The sequence below is a fragment of the Mandrillus leucophaeus genome, unplaced genomic scaffold, assembly GCF_000951045.1.
Source record: "Mandrillus leucophaeus isolate KB7577 unplaced genomic scaffold, Mleu.le_1.0 Scaffold50, whole genome shotgun sequence".
Taxonomy (NCBI): Eukaryota; Metazoa; Chordata; class Mammalia; order Primates; family Cercopithecidae; genus Mandrillus; species Mandrillus leucophaeus.
In genome coordinates, this window is record NW_012105365.1 from 5,135,577 (window position 1) to 5,152,737 (window position 17,161).

General features: G+C 38.0%; 1 protein-coding gene across 3 annotated transcripts in view; it reads right to left on the reverse strand.

The window, feature by feature from the left end:
• GRM3 (glutamate receptor, metabotropic 3) overlaps positions 1 to 8,544 on the reverse strand; it is a 243,256-nt gene extending 234,712 nt beyond the window's left edge. For all 3 annotated transcript variants that reach the window (XM_011996060.1, XM_011996059.1, XM_011996058.1), the window contains exon 1: positions 7,538 to 8,544. In XM_011996060.1, the coding sequence (XP_011851450.1) occupies positions 7,538 to 7,637 (100 nt within the window). In that variant the 5' untranslated portion in view covers positions 7,638 to 8,544. The remainder of the gene's footprint in view (positions 1 to 7,537) is intronic.
• Positions 8,545 to 17,161: the final 8,617 nt, after the last annotated feature.

The following is a 17,161-nucleotide window of genomic DNA, read 5'->3' on the forward strand; positions in this document are numbered from 1 at the left end:
GCTTGAATCTGGGAGGCGGAGGTTGCAGTGAGCTGAGATTGTGTCACTGCACTCCAGCCTGGGCAACAGAGCTAGACTCCATTTCAGAAAAAGAACAACAACAACAACAAAAAAAAACCCAAAAACCAAATTATCAGCCTCCTTCCTGTCTTGTTATATCACATAGCAACAAACACAAATTTAGGACCTTAGAAGAAAAAAAAGAGAAGGTGAGTACTCTAACACTTCAATCTTTTTCCTACCAGGGCTTCATTTGTTCAACAACTACAGAGAAGGCTTATTTCCTTTCAAATTACTGCATTATGAGTGTTTAGGAAATCATAGCCAAGGAAGGGCTTGTCTTCGACAAAGTCATGAAGTAGGTAAAAATTCAATAAATTAATGGTTCATTTTGCCTACTCCCTACCAAACTGGTAAAGTTACTTTTTCTGAAAAATGAGCCTATAAATTCAGAACGTGTTGGAGGGTTAGTACGCTATGTGATTCTAGAAATATATGTTCTTTAGTACTTCTTGGATGAAATACTTCAGTTTAAAATTTGGAATATTTTATGAACCAAGAAAGGTAGTGAAAAATATATTTTGGGGGTTGGGGGAAGTGGGACTTTTGGCATTCCTCAAAACATTTTTTCCAAGGGGAAGTCTTGAACAAAATCTATGGAAGAGATTTGTTAGACATCTAAGTTAATGTCTTGCCTACTAATCAATTTTGAAGTTAGGTATGGTCTGGCTACCAGTGTCCTAGTGACCAACATAGTATGGACTGGTTAGCAGTCCATAGATGTGGATTCCATAGAAATCACTGGGATTAATGCATCAGCAGGTAGAGGGTCTGCTTTTTCAGGAAAAACAAGATGTTCCAAAACAGAAAGTTAATTATATTCTCTAGTATCATTTTCTCCTTGAGGCAGATATAAATTCCAACTGTTTTTGACCTTGTAGTGCCATCTCTCAGATTGGCATGTATTCTGACATATTTTGTAAAAGCGGCTTACATTATGTTGTATTCACCAACACATGGTTCATTGAAACTGTTAAGCAAATATTACTAATAATCTATCTGCTATGTATTAACAATCAAAAGAAACAGGCTCCACCAGATGGAGGGGCAGATCTGTGATATCTGTTCCTTTTTTATGTCCATTAATTACTCTAGTACATATCACAAATCAGAGAAAGACCCTCCAGGAAAGACTTGTTTCAGCCCTTTGGTTGTGTGAAAAGAAGTGTGAAAAGAAGTATAAGTTCATGCAATTAAGACAGCAGGTTTCCTGCCTGTGGGAAGGCACTGAGGTCAGAGAATAATGAGATATGGGTTTTCCTGGAGCAGCACTACAAACTGAGTCTTTGGAATCTCCAGCAGGTCACTTTGCATCTCCTATTCTTAGTGTGTTTAAAATTCATAATCCCTGATTCCTTCGAGTTTCATGCTGTAGTATATATTATGGATAAATGACCCAGTGTGTAAAATGCTGAGAGTTTTCTAACATAAAGATGAACCATTACTACTTCAGCAGGGTAAAGAAATTTGAAAATTTTACTAGACTACGAAACCTTTTTAACAGCTTGTTTTCCTGGTGGGAAGTAGGTAGGTTGTAAGAGGAGAGTAACATCAGCATTTTTAGCCTCAGGTGAAATCCTTTTCACCTCTATCCTGGCTTTTTGTGAGACTATATTCTTGCCACTGTATTAAGTTTTACAGATGATAATCGTCATTGAAATCAGACTGCAAGAAATATATTTTCCTCACATTTTCAGACGTGGTGTTTATTTCTCAGCTTGTTAATCTATAATCTTCATAGACTTTTCTATTTTAAAATTTTGTCCTTAGTCCTAGTCAATTATAAATAATGTTTTAGTTTATTTCTTCCATTTGCATGTTTCTGCCTCTCAGAAGGGACGGTGGAGTGGAGAAAGATCTCGAGCCTGGGGAAGTCTACTCTGGACTCCCTTTCATTGATTATTGTTTGCCTTCCTTACCAAAGCATGTCCCTCTACTTGGAGCTCAGAAAATACTTGTTGAATGCAATGAAGCCTGGTAAAATAAATAAATAAATAAAAATAAATAAAATTGTGAGGCAATATTGGTAGTAAAGAAAATAGGTCTTAGAGTAAGAAAGTTTTGAATTCCAGTTACGGACTTGTTAACTACCTGAACTTGGGCAAGTTACTTTATCTTGCTGGGCCTCGATCTCCTCTTCTGTATAAAATAAGGATCCCAGTACCTACTTCACAGGGTTCTTGTATAGCAGAGTTCTTAGCACAGGGTAGTTGGTTAATAATTATCATCTATTATTTTGATATATTATTAGTTTTGTCACCTCACAGCATACAACACTGTCTGCACAAGGCATCAGAATATATACACACATTTAAAATCCTAAATATGAATGCATCTGTTAAATGAAGGAACAGACTGTTTCATTTGGTTGATAATTCTGGTAACATTTTGTCAAAAATTTCAAGTTTGATTTTTGCAGCACTTTCAACTTTACACATTTGTGAAACTTTGTGAACATTTTTTTTGTGTGTGTTCCCACTGCATGTCCTATATTTTGTTTCGGTCAAAATAGGTACTTAATAAATATTTATTGACTAATTGTTTCCCTATTAGCTACCTTTTCTTTCTGATGATAGACTCTTTCTTAGAGGAATCTTCTCAAATTTTATACTTTGAATATTCCCATGCTACATATATAGATTGTAAGTTTTTTTTCAAACTATGTATCTAGCATCATGGTTTTGAATTATTTATGTTTAGATACCTGTACCCTTTCAACTGAATTTGCTAAAATGTGTGTGTGTGTGTGTGTGTGTGTATAGTTGTACAGTCAATGATAGTGAGGTAGTGAAGTAAATCTGATAAGGAATTAAAGATCAGAGTTACTTTGGGCTTTTTGTGGAGGTGCCTTCTCTATATATAGCTTTATTTTCAAACTGTTGCCTTAATCTATGCCTACGTAGATTATATCAGAATGTTTTCCAAGTTTATTTCTCTCCTTAAAGTACAGTGTACAATTTCCAGTTCCATAAAAAGATTGCTCAATTTGATGAGGAAGTATTTATTCTGTGTAGGCACAGATTCTTTGGATGCCTTGCTGTTCCAGAGAGAAGCTATAGGTATATTAATGGCCTACATTTTCTATACCAAGAAAATTGATTTTCCTTTTGTTTCTAAGGAAAATCATTTTGAGGTTGCTCACCACTATGTGATGAATAGCACTATAAAAATACTTTGGGACCTCAGGAGGGAGAGTACTTGTTTAAAAACTATTTATTTCCTGCAGTCTAATTTTATTTGTTTAAAAATATATTAAGTTTTAGAAAGTTGTCTCCTCATTGATTCTTTAACCTTATCCACACGAGTGTTTCTATATACCGTTGAAAGCGCAACAAGCAGTAAGTAAGACAGCACTAAATGGTGTTTTTAGATGCTGATTCACCTCCCTCTTAGTTTTATATTTTCTTGACTTGCTAAGTGTAACCTAGGAACTTATTTCCTGATTTATATCATTTACTCCTCTACTGTCTAGCAGAACTTGTATTTCAATGCCTGGAACTTGGAGAAACAATTGAGTGGGATGGTGAGTCTACCAAGATATTTGCTTGAGAATCTTAAAGAAGCCTACACACGGATGTCTTGGAACAAGATTTTAAGTGAACAAAGTGAAAACCTGTTTTTTTATGTGTTTTTTTTAGGCTTTACTATTTTTAAAGTAACCTTCACATATGGTACCTCCATATATATCAAAATACATTCCACATTGATATATGCATGATGTAAGCTTACTTTTCATAATGCAGCACGGTGAATAATTTGGCCTTAATTCTACTGGGTTTTTCAGATTGTTTCAGTATAAAGGGGCTATTGCCAATTCTAACAGAATTACTATGTTGTGTTAACATACACATCTAAACTATGTACACTATTACATTCCTAGCACATTCTATTAATTATGGAAATCACTTTCATTTCAATAGTGGAATTTACATGACAATAGCTTCTGGGGTTCAGTGGAGCATCGGACCAGCATGTCACAAAATTCTCTTGTAGTGTGGGCGTTGACAGGGTTCTGTTGCAAACAAATTTGCAATGGAAATGTCTTATAATGTGCATCCACATAGAAGATTACTCAGAAGGTATCACCTTAATATTCACATAGGTCATTAATGTCAGAGAAGGTAATTTCTTAACTCTTGCATTAGTAAATTATTAGGAACATATAGTTATACACACATGTAAGTGTGTAAAAAATGTCTTAAACATTTAGCAAAGATGTCTGGACATAGAATTGCCATCTTTGTGTTCTCTCCTGTAACTGTGTGAAGCTTTTGTATTTTATAAGTCTTAAAGAAATGTTGGAGGAAGAATCTGAATCAGACAAGAGGATGAACTAGTCCAGAAGGCTTATAATAGGAATTAAGTAACAAGATAAAATAGAATCAGGGGAAAATTAAGCTGAATATCACAACAAAGTTCTTAATAGGGAGAACCATTAGACTGTGAAATAGTCTTTCAAAGACTCTGGAAGAAGTCATTACGTGATCCATTTAAAGTCAGACTGGACTGAAGTACTCCAAAATAGAGTAGGCTATGGGGACCAAGCCTACATTAGAAGTAGAAGGAGGGGTATGAGCTAATCGTTTTTGCCGTCTCAGTGATTACTATGATGATACTCATTTTATGTGTTCAGATTTGGTAGATAATCTTCTATCATTTTATGCTCCTTCTCGGGAGCAATTTCAACAAATTCATCTAATACAGTATTGGATCCATTTAGTGGCGTCTCAAAAGATGTGAGAATGCACAATAAACTCAGTTTAAAATAGCAAAGTGAGACAACTGTGAGTAAACACGTACTTCTTGTTTTTGAGAATTACTCCTGGAGAAAACAAGTCTCACGCTGAAACTTTGGCCACATTCCAATGTGCGTAACTGAATCCTGCCCTCCTTGTTTTACAATAGTGATTAGGTATTAATTTTCATTTCTTTTGTTTAGTGGAATATTGAGATGTTTAGTGCTGGAAAACAAATGGAAAATTCACCCCCAAGTCAATGTGCTACATTTTGGCAGGAGGTAGCTAGTATCCTGGAAAAACATCATGTTTCATTTTGTGACTGATCGCTATTAGGAGAATGGACAAGAAAGACAACGGTTTTATTTGGAAAAAAAGATAGTATTACATGAAATAAAAATGAGGAAAATGTACCCAGGGAAGTTGTAAAAATGTTATTGCTGAGAGTCTTTCAAAATAAGACCATCTTCAATTGTGTGATTCCAGCTAATAACCTGTCACAGAGAAGTGAAGCAGTGACCTTTTGACAATTATCCCCATTATTTTATTAAATACAAATATTAATTTCAACTTAAACATAGATCAATTAATTTTATGTTATAGTTGCATTTATTCAACTTAGCAATTTTAATTGCAGTGACATAAAATCCGAGATGAGCTCATCATTTTGATATGTGTAATTGTGGAGTAAATCATCTGATTTATACTCCTTTTCACATGTATACCACAACTTTTTAAAAAGTCCATTGTACAAAAATGAGTGAGTCACAGAGTATATTTTAGTTATTTATAATATTTTTTGTTTGTGTGGCTTTCCACACATTTTGTTACTGATCATTCCTGAAGTTTGAAAAATACCATTCGATTTAAGTAAATAGAAAGGTATTTGTTTCCTTCAAGCCCCAAAGTGTGGCCTATTAATTGTGCTGGCATGATTTTCTATGATTTAGGTTTCATATTTCATTGGTAAGGGCCTAACTCATAAAACTACAGTTTTATACCTAAATATATAATATCTAGGAGCAGGAGGGGTTTCAATGCTAAAAGATATTGTTGCCATGTTCTTTTTCATCTAATAAAGGTAGATATTCTGGAATTTCATTGTTTTATTTGTTAAAGTATAGGTTTCAAGACTTCCTTTCCTCATTTTCCATCCTGAGCTCCTGTGTTACTCTGAACATAAGATAGCCTTTGGGCATGTTTATTCTAAATATCTATGTACTACTGCTGGGTGATCAAAACCCAATAGGATGGACAACTAAAGTCTACAGGTGTGAGAAGTCTTTGTAAATATAAAACATTACCCATTGTGAAAGGAAAAATATTACAATAATTTCTGGTGTACAATAGCTTCCAAATATATTCAAATTCTCTTGGGCTGTTTTTAGAAACAAGGTACATAGGAATATAGAATCATAGTTATTTATTAGAGTGTCCTAAGCATCTTTGGTAGGAACTGTTATCCATAGTTCAGCATAGTGGCAATGCAGATTATTTCAGTAATGCCTATATTGAATATACTTCTGCAAACAATTAGAATTCAGAGAAGAATCTTAAAATGTGTGATCAGATAAACCAAAGCAGACTCCACCCTCCAACCTCCCCTCCACCCACCACAAAGAAACATACTGTAGCTCTGCTGGACAGTTCTAAGAAATTCAAGCAAAGAAACTCTAAGGAACTATTGTTGGTACTTAACTCACCCCTACCTCAACTCACATTAACTTCAACTTTGAATATTCCAATATGTACCTACATATAGACCCAAAACATATCTATTACTGTTCAAATAATAGTAGAAATATTTTATAAGCAAATTAGTTGAGTCCTTAACCAAAGATCTTTAGAGGTGCACAGTTTTATTTGTTTTTAAAAATTTACAATATATAAAATACTTAAAGTGGGAGAATGCTTCCTTAATATATTTACCTGAAAGTGTTATACCTTTGAGAATTGTCCACCTTTGATAACCCAAGGAATAACTACAAAGAAATTTAAATGAAATCCTTAAGAAACAAGCTTATTGGATATATCACCTAGTCTATTTTTGGATCGCAAATCGCCCGCCCTCTCTGAGTTATCTCACTGTCAGATAAGAAAATGGAACAGGATTGATGAAAAGATATGCTCCCTGTCTGGCTTTTCGATTTTTCACTCAAGTCAAAAGGAGCAAAGGGCAGCTAGTTAAGGCTCCTTTCCAACCGTGCTCCCGGGAGGGCAAACCTCTGGCCGTCTCCGGCTTCGGAGCTTATCCGGGCTGCACGGACCAGGTCCTGCTGACCGTTGCCCACCTCTGCCGGCAACTTCCACACCCACATGAAACCGCCCGTATGTCAGCCAGTTATCGCACGGATTCCTGCGCACAAAGCCTTAGGGAGCCCCCAAACAGAAACAAATTCTGAGCCCAGAGCTGAGATAGAGGTGGTTGGCTGATGAGACTGGTCTCTCTGGGGGTCTGCCAGTGCTAGTTCGTCCCTTCGCCTCTCGCACCCTGACCACAGATCTGTGCCCTGAAATCTCCCTCCTCCCAGACACAGACGTGGGCGCACACACACAGACTCTCACTCATGCACACCCACATCGCCTCTGCCCTACACCCTTCCCACTCCAGGCAGGACTGTAGGGACTGGTCCATGCTCTGCCTCAACTTTCCCAGCTGCGCCTGCCCCACGCGGCACCCGAGCTTCCGCGCCCTGGCTGGGCGCCCTCCAGAGGGGCACGTCCTCCTCTGGGCCCCTTACCTCGCACCGACAACTCCTGGCAGGAACTGGAGCTGACCGTGGTGGCAGCGGCGGCGGTGAGCCTGCACCCGGGCTCTGGCTCATGGTTGGTCCTCCTCATCCGACACAAAAGAGGTAGCTTGCTGGCTTTGTCCTTTCCAAATCCAAGGGAGAACTTATTTTGCCCTCGAAATGGCCAACTTGTGCGCGCAGCTTCCTGTCACAGTGCCCCCTGCCCCCGCCCCCTCCCGGCTGCACGCTGGACCACTGCCCGGTGGCAGAGCATCCAGACATTCGAGTCAGTGGGGAGTGGGAAAACGGAGGGGTGGAGTAGAAGAGATGGAGGAGGTTGGGGAAAGGGGGGACCCAGTGGTCTTCCGCGGAGGGGAGGGGAGCACTTCCCAGCCGAGTCCCCTCCTCCTTCTCTTATCAGGCAAACCCACTTCCTAGGCGCGGAAGCAACTTTCCTTCACCTTGACCAGGCTGAAGCCGTCGCATCTATTTGGGACTCTCGGCAGAAGCACGGACCTCCTGGCATCCTCTCCTTTTCATTCTTTCCTCCCTCTCTCTTCTTTTCCCTCTCCCCCTCCCCCACTCTCCCCCATCCACCCTCCTTTTATAAGGGTATATCTGCAGAGTCTTCAATGAGCCAGGGTACCTAGACGAGAGGATTTTTATATGAAAAGCCAGGGTAGCTTTGCCGACTGCTTTGCCTCACTCTGAAATCCTTAGGCAGTGCATGCAAAGGTCGGTGAATTTCCGAGTGGGGTAAAGGAGCATGGGGAGGTAGGGAGGGTGGCGGCTCCAACTTTAAAGCTCTGCTAGAGCGCTTGGCTTTCAGATGAGCAGGGACTAACAGTCAGTCCTTAGAAGAACTCTCCTGTGGTCCCTGGGCAGGGGGCTGACCGCATGCCAGAGGGGACTAGGAGAGCGGGAACAGAGAGGGAGTGTGAGAGCCAGGGAGGTCGGTGCGCAGCTCAGCCCTACTCGCGACTCAGCTGCACACTGCGAGCCCCTGGAGAGGGTTTGTGCAGAACAATCTCTGGGTCAGGCGGGAGGGAGACGCTCCTGTTTCCTAGCAACCCTTATCAATCTTCTTCCTCTGAATGAATTCGATTGGACAGCCCCTGGAGAGAAGCCACGCCCATCCAGGAATGCTGGGCTGCTGCTTTTTCGCATTCTCCCAAATTTCTTGGGTGGAATAAGATTATAGGGGACTGCTGAATTATCTTCTTATCCTTTTGTGCTACCACTTCGCCTTCTTAAAGCTACCCCCAGCACCCCCTCATTAGTCCTTCTCTAGTCCTACTATGGTTGTCAGATACAGTCAATGTTTCCTACAGAACCTCTTCTTTCTTCTTAAAATTAAATAAATAAATAGGAACCTTAAATCGATGACGTAGGCACAAAAGAGAAAAAGGCACGTGGAAATAGCTTTAATAGGCTGCAAGCTACAGATAAAATCCTAAAGGTAAAATTCCAGGCATCTCTCTATGTCTAGAAACACACACTGTTTAATTTCCAAATTGAAACTTCATTAATTTTTGTACTCTAATATACTAACTTTGTATTAACCAAGGACTGAATTATATGAAGCCGGACACAATTAAATGTAATGCTTTAAATGCTACATTTAGTCTTTAATATTTAATGTTGACTTGTTTAACAATTGCTGTTTTTGTAACCTAGCCAGAACTTTTAAACTACAGAAATAGTTTTACCTACTGATTCTCTTAGAGGGATAGCAATATTTAAAAGACACATGTGCATATATATATATATATTTCATTGTGAACTGCACAAAATCCAGAAATTTGAATATATTAAAAATTAAAGTGTTATTATATAGCAAAATGCTAAAAATTTAGAAGTCCCCCTTTCAACATTATTCTTTCTGGAATGCAATAGCATTGACCACATACAAGCATAATTCCTGTTCTTTGTGTTTCATTAGTATTTTCTAGCATGTATTGTTCACCAGAAGATCTTTATAGGAATTTAATTTTAACTTTAAGAATTTATTTAATTTTAACAATGTCTGCCCAATAGACAACTGTATATCAAGTGGCAATTACGTGAACATGAGGAAGATAAAGATTTATACGCTGCAGGGCTTCAGATCCCCATGAAGCTGCGTGGGTAGATTTTGGTCTCTTTCAGAATATTCCAGAAGACATCATTTTGCACTTCCATGACCTTATCAGAATTAGCTGGGATTGAGAGAAGCAGAAGAGAGCTGTTGTTTTTGTCTCACACACACAAAAGTAGCTAATGTTTGCACAAAGGAAAGTGCTGATAAACTGCATCTCCATAGTCTATATCTAGCTGTTAACTAAGGCTTGTGGTGAGTAGAGGCTGAAATGCTGAGGCAAATTATCAACCTGTTATCAGATATGGCCTGATGAGACACTTCTTTCCTCTCCCACACTATGCCATACACACAAAGAAATGAAGGAAAGGACTGCTCAGCCTGGTAGAAACAGATTACCTCAATGTGAATCCTGAATTTTCATCACTTCCTAGCTGTGTGAACACGGGCAAGTTTCTTAACCTCCTTACATCTCAGTTTCATCATCTTTAAAATGGGAATAACAATTGGTTATACCTCAGAATTATTTTGAGGAGTAGTAAATCCATGTAAGCAGCATATAAATATTAGTTACTATTATAAATCCCTGGTTTATATAATAGTTAACTGATGGTATTTTAATTGTTGAGCACATTTAATTGAAAGCAATTAGTCTTCACTGTTTAAATTCGTCATTGATTAGGAATATAGATTAGCTTTTAATGTTTATTTGTTGGGGTGTGTGTGTGTGTGTTTGTGTGTGTGTGTTTGAGTTACTTTTAAAAGCCTCAAGAGATAGGTCTAAATAAAAACCTCTGACTAAATAACATGTCAATTAAGAGATTACATTCTCTCTCTCTTCACACCCTCCCCAAGTATTCTAGCTGGGCTCCATTTCTAAACAATCCTAGTTTCTTCTCTTAATTACATCTGATGTAGCAAGTTTGTCAAATATTTTTCAAGTGAGACACATGTATTTGGTCATCTAGATCACCCTTGTAGTTCATATTTTTATTAGTTTGTCTAAACTTCACTAATTCATCTATATTTGTTTGAATGACTAAATCATATTTTTTCTTAGGACCCTTTACCATTAACACTTGGACTTCTTTATAGTGATTTTTAAAATATGGCCTGTAGGCTGGGTGCGGTGGCTCATGCCTGTAATCCCAACAATTTGGGAAGCTGAGGTGGGTGGATCACCTGAGGCCAGGAAGTTGGGACCAGCCTGGCAAACATGGTGAAACCCCCTCTCTATTAAAAATACAAAAAATTAACCGAGCAAGTGGTGGGTGCCTGTAATCCCAGCTATTAGGGAGGCCAAGGCAGGAGAATCACTTGAACCCTGGAGGCAGAGGTTGCAGTGAGCCGAGATCACACTACTGCACTCCAGCCTGGGCAACAAGAGTGAAACTCCACCTCAAACAAAAACAAAAAACAATTAAATATGGCCTGTAAAGTGTCCCATCTTTCATCCAGAATAAACGTTGAGAATGAAAGTACTGTCATCATTAATTACAAATAAAATGGCTTCCATGTTCCCATTCTGATCTATAGTTTACTCTCACTAGCATTCTCTTTGAAGAAAACCTCCATTTTGCTTCAGAGATCAATTTCATTGTTGGTTTCTACTACCAGTCAGGAATGAACTGTTATTTTGCTCACATAGGGTGATCAGGCATCCAGTTTATGCAGAACAGTTCTGGTGTGCATCTGTTGTCTAAGTGTATTCACAGTCTTCATTTTATTTCTCAAAATGTCAGGTTCGGTCATTAAATTATATGGCTGCCTAAACCTTCTAGTCATCTGGCCATACCTCTTGCTTCGGCCTTTACTTGCTTCATCTGCCCTGTGACTGTAAATTCCTCTGTATAATTTTTTAAAGAATAGGATTGACTGATCTATTCTGGGGACTTACAATACATATGTCCTTGTAAATATATAATATTAAAATTCTCTTTAATTTGCTAATCAGCATCCCTCATTCACTTTTCAACTTCTTTCAAAAATATGTTTCTCCTTAGAGCATCTGTAAATTCTGATTTTAATTACTGTTGCACTATATCAAAATAAATGTATTCTAATCTTGATTTTGACTGAAGCTTCCATGCAAAGAGGAGCCAATTACTCCATATTCCAAAGTGAGAGTTGTCACACCCCCTGTGCTGGATTCAAGTGGAGTATCCCTAATCCACATGGAATATAAGAGAGTTAAAATCTAAGAAGCTGAGAAAGGTAGGGAATAAAAGCATAGAGAGCTTTTGGTGTTCTTTTAAATATCCAAGCCCAGGGTTAGGGTTTGTGTACTTTCTCCTTTTTCAACTCTAATGAAGCGTGCTGCTGCTATAGGAAAACCACTGCTATGTTCTGTTGGAGTTAGGGTGATGTAGTGAACTGCTTCACAGCAGAGAAATGTAAAACACTGTCTGAATCTGTCTTTCAGAGGATTAAAATAAAATAGGGCACGTAATTGCACTTCCCTGTATGTCAGGCAAAAAGGATGGGTCTCCTGTATACTCTATGTGGGTAGAATGAGCACAGAGCAGGAGATGTGTTTTCTTAGCCCCTACACAGAAGTACTTTGGTGGAGAATCTGTGATTCCAGTAGACAGTCTGTGAAGGGCACAGAGCTGTGGTAATGTCACCTTGTAGGTTGTGGTCTGCACAAAGGCTCCTGGCTGAGAGGTGAGAAGGAGCTGCTTGCCCAGGCTCATGCGTAGGGCTGTATCAACATGGTGGGAGGGCACCTTTCTATACTTCATCAATCTGGAGGTGCCACCTTTTTATAATTCACATAAAGGGTGGTAGGAGAAGGCTGAAGGGGAAGTGCAGACAACCAGAGGCTTTGGGTAAGGTAGTCAGTGGCCAGTCATGAATGCCTTGCCAGAATCAGGTCAGAGTCTGCAGTGAGAGATCCCCAGAACCTGAGGGTCTTCAAAGAATTGAGTAAATTGGGATCAGGAAAGTCAACTTTGAACACCTGCAAAGCCCAGGAAAATGAAATGCTAGATCAGTGCTAGACAAATACGATTTTTCATGTCTCCTTATACCTTCTATGTCTGACCTCTTCAATTCAGAGAGATCAAAAGCTCCAGCTGCTGATTAAGGTGGAGGGAGGATGAGGATGAGGAAGCTGGCTGGGCAGAAAGAAGAGTCTGCCAGCCAGGTCCTTCTGCAGGCTGCCGTCCGGCTGCCTTCCAAGGCTGGGTGAGAGGAGAAGCGTTAGCTCAGGTAGATGTTGGAGTTTTAATTATTACTCTGCCTTAGACCCGATTTTACTTGAGTCTGTAGCATTTTCTTTTTTCCTGCTGAAATGAAAGAAGGAATGTTTTATCTGGGAACAATCTGAAAGTCAAGTCACTGATTTTGAATTATATCCAAGGGTATAGAGATGGACAATCCCTATAGGCTGGATATGCAGGGGCAATGGGGGGAAATAGTAAAATTATTTTGTGGTGCTTTATGAGCCTCAGTTGTTAGGTATATAAATGCTCTGATCAGTGCTTTGGATCTTTTGTATTTTTCCCCCCGATTCTCACAAGAAAAAAATAAAAGGAGTAGTCCTTGTCTATTTACTGTTTGTTTTGTTTTCTGTTCTGCATATTGTACAGTTAACTGAATTAAGGTTAGTTCTAAACTTGAATGTTCAAATATTAAAGTACCTATAGCCCATAAATGGTTGCTTTGGGACATTTTAATTTTTGATTATAAACACATATGAATAAAAATAGATGTAAATAAATATTAATACAATTTAGGGATTACTTGATAATAAGAATCAACAGTAATAGAAGTACTTGTGTATTTGTCTTCTATAAATAATACGGGTGCTTCATAAGGGCAGGCACTATGGCAGTTATATTTTTCCTAATAATCCCTGTGCTTATGGAAATGATGAGGATGGCGGTGAGGAGGGAAAGCTTGCTCAGTAGACATTTGTTGAGTGAATGAGTTAAACTTTAAAGATTAAAAGTTCACCTTGACATATTTTATTGAGGAAACTGAATCGTGGACATAGCATGGATTTCTGAATTTCTATATAGGAGAAGTTTAGAAGTGTCAGTCTGGTTCATCAGACTGTAAACTTCAGGAGGAGTGGTGTGTTTGTGCTACCTGTCTACCTATCTTGACTGCCTAAAACTGCAGAGCTCAGTAGGTATCTGATGAATGAAAGATTAAATGGCTGAAAGGTCTTTCTAGGGGTTTTGTCTCAAACTGTATATTCATAGTATGCAAACTCTTTTTAGTTTTAGGTTTTTCAAAGAATTTTTTAAAGGACTGGGGGTGGAATAATATGATCTGATAAAGGTTATCAGCATTGTAGGGGAGTCAAATCCTCTAAGCACAGTCTTTTGCTTAGAGGGGTTAATTCATACAGATGTGTGTTAGAATCACTGCTATTACTTTGGGTTTGTGACTCCAGTGTAAATAAATTATGCAGAGTACAAACACTGAAGGAGCTCAGAAGACAGGAAAGCATGTTAACTGGGTTTGCTTTTCCACCCACAAATTTATTCTCAGAGATTTCGGGATAGGTTTTTATTGCATATTTTAGATATAACATGTTTATGGTATTTATTTTGGTCTTATATTGATTATTTTCTTCCTGACAATTCACATCTATTTTTCATACTCAGAAGTGATGGTTTACTAATTGTATCATCTCTAAATCTGCCACTCATCTCAAAGTAATATCTGATTAGATATGTGTGTATATATTCAAGTAACAGTCATTAGAGATGGTCATGGGTCAAACACTCTGCCAAGTACCTGGGATAATACCAGGGAGATAAGAGGAGAGTTTTACCCTCGAAGGTTTCTCTTCTGATCATACAAAGCAGACATGTCAACAATTTTTTAAAAATATAACATGATGAAATATATAAGAGAGGTCCTTTATGAAGAAGAGTGACCTAGTACAAGTGGCCACTATAAAGAACTCAAACTCCTGAGCTCAAAAGGCCTTTAATTATGATGACCCAAGGCAAGAGTCTGCTGTTTCATGAATGCTTTACTTCAAGACTCAACTTCGAAATATGTGTATTTGAGAAAGGGAGTGTATGATTAGAAGGGCTTTTTGACTGAAAGTAACACATAAGCCAACTAGCAATAACTTAAACAAATAGTAGTCTTCCAGCTTTATTTTCACAGACCAAGACTATGAAAGTAGGCAGATTTTGAGGTTGCTTCAGTGGCTCAGTGTTGTCAAGGCCAGCATCTCTGTCTTTTCCTTTATGTCACAGCATTGCTACTACAGGTCCAGCTAGCACATCACTTCAGGAGACAGAAATAAACAGGACCAGCAGTGTAAGCGATATTTGCCCTGTGTGTCAAGAATGCATAATCTTTCTCAAAACCACGTAGCATAGTATTGTTTATGTCTCACTGGCCAGATCAGTTCATATGATTGCTTGTAGTTGCAAATTAGGTTGGAAAAGTGTATAAATAGCTTTTTAACCTCTTAGTTCAAGGCATCAAAGAAGAGAGTGAATGGGATTGGCTGCTGAGCCAGACAGCCAGTAGTGTCTGACTCAGGGAGTAATCTCACTACTTAGCTCTTCTTATACCTTTTCTATACTGGAGACAGTTTTCTAGCCCATATCTTAGATATTGATGTCTGAAGCATGACTGCACACTGAGATACCTCTGCTAGTTTTGTTCTTATGTTTTCATTCAATAATAAATACTTATTGAGGGCCTACTCTGTACCAGGCAATGTGCTATATTCTGGGTATGTAAGATAGATTAGTTCTTGGTGTAATGGAACATACAGCCAGAAAAATGTTTTCAATCAATATGGAACTTTAATTTTAGAAATGTTTCAACCACAGCCCTTATGACTGGGAGATGTCACAAGCACTTAGTTTTGTATTTCAGATAATTTTACTCTAATTCACAATATTCTGCTTTTTGATATTTTCTGGTACTTTGAAAATATTCTTTTCATTAAAAACAAAAGCAAACAAAAAATCTCCCGTTCCCCATCTCCTCATTTCTTTCTTTAATATTTCATATATTTAAACAATATTTAATAAGTTCTCTAGGTTCATAAACGAATCTATTTTCCAACGTGAAGGGGAATGTACCTAATTGGGAAATCTTTGCCACAGGGAAAATCAAGGTTTTTAATAATGAATACATTTTTTTCTTGTCTAGTGCAAGGATATCTTAGGAAAGATTCTTGGTGGAGAAATCATATAAATGTAAATATGAGACATTAGAATTTGCTATCATTTCTGGGCCAGAATTTAATAAAATAAATTCAAGATTTCAGGAAAGTGTTTTTCTCAGAAAAAACATATTTAGTTTAAATGATCTTAGTAATTGAGTAAAATCTTTAATTATGTAATTGTTTCTATTGTCTGGCTTAGTTTAGTAGTGGATATTTAGTCACTGAGGGCATGATACTTCAATTGGATATAGTGTCAAATTGGAAGCGACTTATGATGGTTCCACTATCTCAACAAAATTTGAAAAAAATACATACTGCTCAAATGAGAATATCCCAGGCTGAAAAGAAGGACTGGACTGAAGTTCTGGGGAAATATTTATTAAAATTATGTGTTAGTCACACATCTTCATTTTGATGATTCATTATTTTTCCTAAAATATAATTATTTTAATTCTAAAAGTTGCAGAATAAATATACTCTTATTAGTTACAATGATTAGAGTATAATGAGAAATTGTCTTTCTTATGGTTTGCAGGGAGGAAAATACAAATGCCCTTCTTCTCCAATAATAAAGTTGCTCTTACCCATCCTATCTCTATAGAAGGGTATGATTTCATAAATTGATGTTTGAGAAACATGTATGGATCAGAAAATTGCAGAATAAGAACAATGAACAGCTAATGGAAAAGTCAGCTAGTACAGTGCCTCCCAGGCTTTTTTTTTCTGCCCAGAACCCATGGCAGATGATGTAGTCATTCCCAAACGTATATCTGCAGTTATTTTAAATTCCATGGTCATCTGTAATTCTGTTCCTTTTTGCTACTAAAGGAGGATATTGAAATGTAGGTGAATAAGAGCAACTTCCCTCTAGGAACATCCTTGTGTCCCTGCTAGTTTACATAGAAAGTAAAACATTCAGGCAAAGTAAAACATTCAAAAGCCTTGTCACTTCATTAAAAAATAAAAATGCTAATTTCTTCCATGCTTTTTCTTCTTGTAGGAATAGCTGTGATAAATTTGTAGTTCATGGTCTTCCTCAGAGACCCTTCTGTATTTACATTATTAATATTCTTCCTTTGAATAGCACTTTTCATCTTTCAAAATGCTTTCACTTACAGATTTTACCAAAACTCCTTGAGTTTATACATATATATGTATCTCCATATCCATATCCTATTGGCCAGGCGCAGTGGCTCATGTTTGTAGTCCTAGCACTTTGGGTGCAAATGTGGGCAGATTGCTTGAACTCAGGAGTCCAAGACCAGCCTGGCAGCATAGTGAGACACTATCTCTTCTAACAATACAAAAAAATTAGGCAGCAGATCACGGTATGGTGGTGGTCCCAGCAACTTGTGGGGCTGAGGTGGGAGGATCAATTGAACCTGTGAGGTGAAGGTTGCAGTGA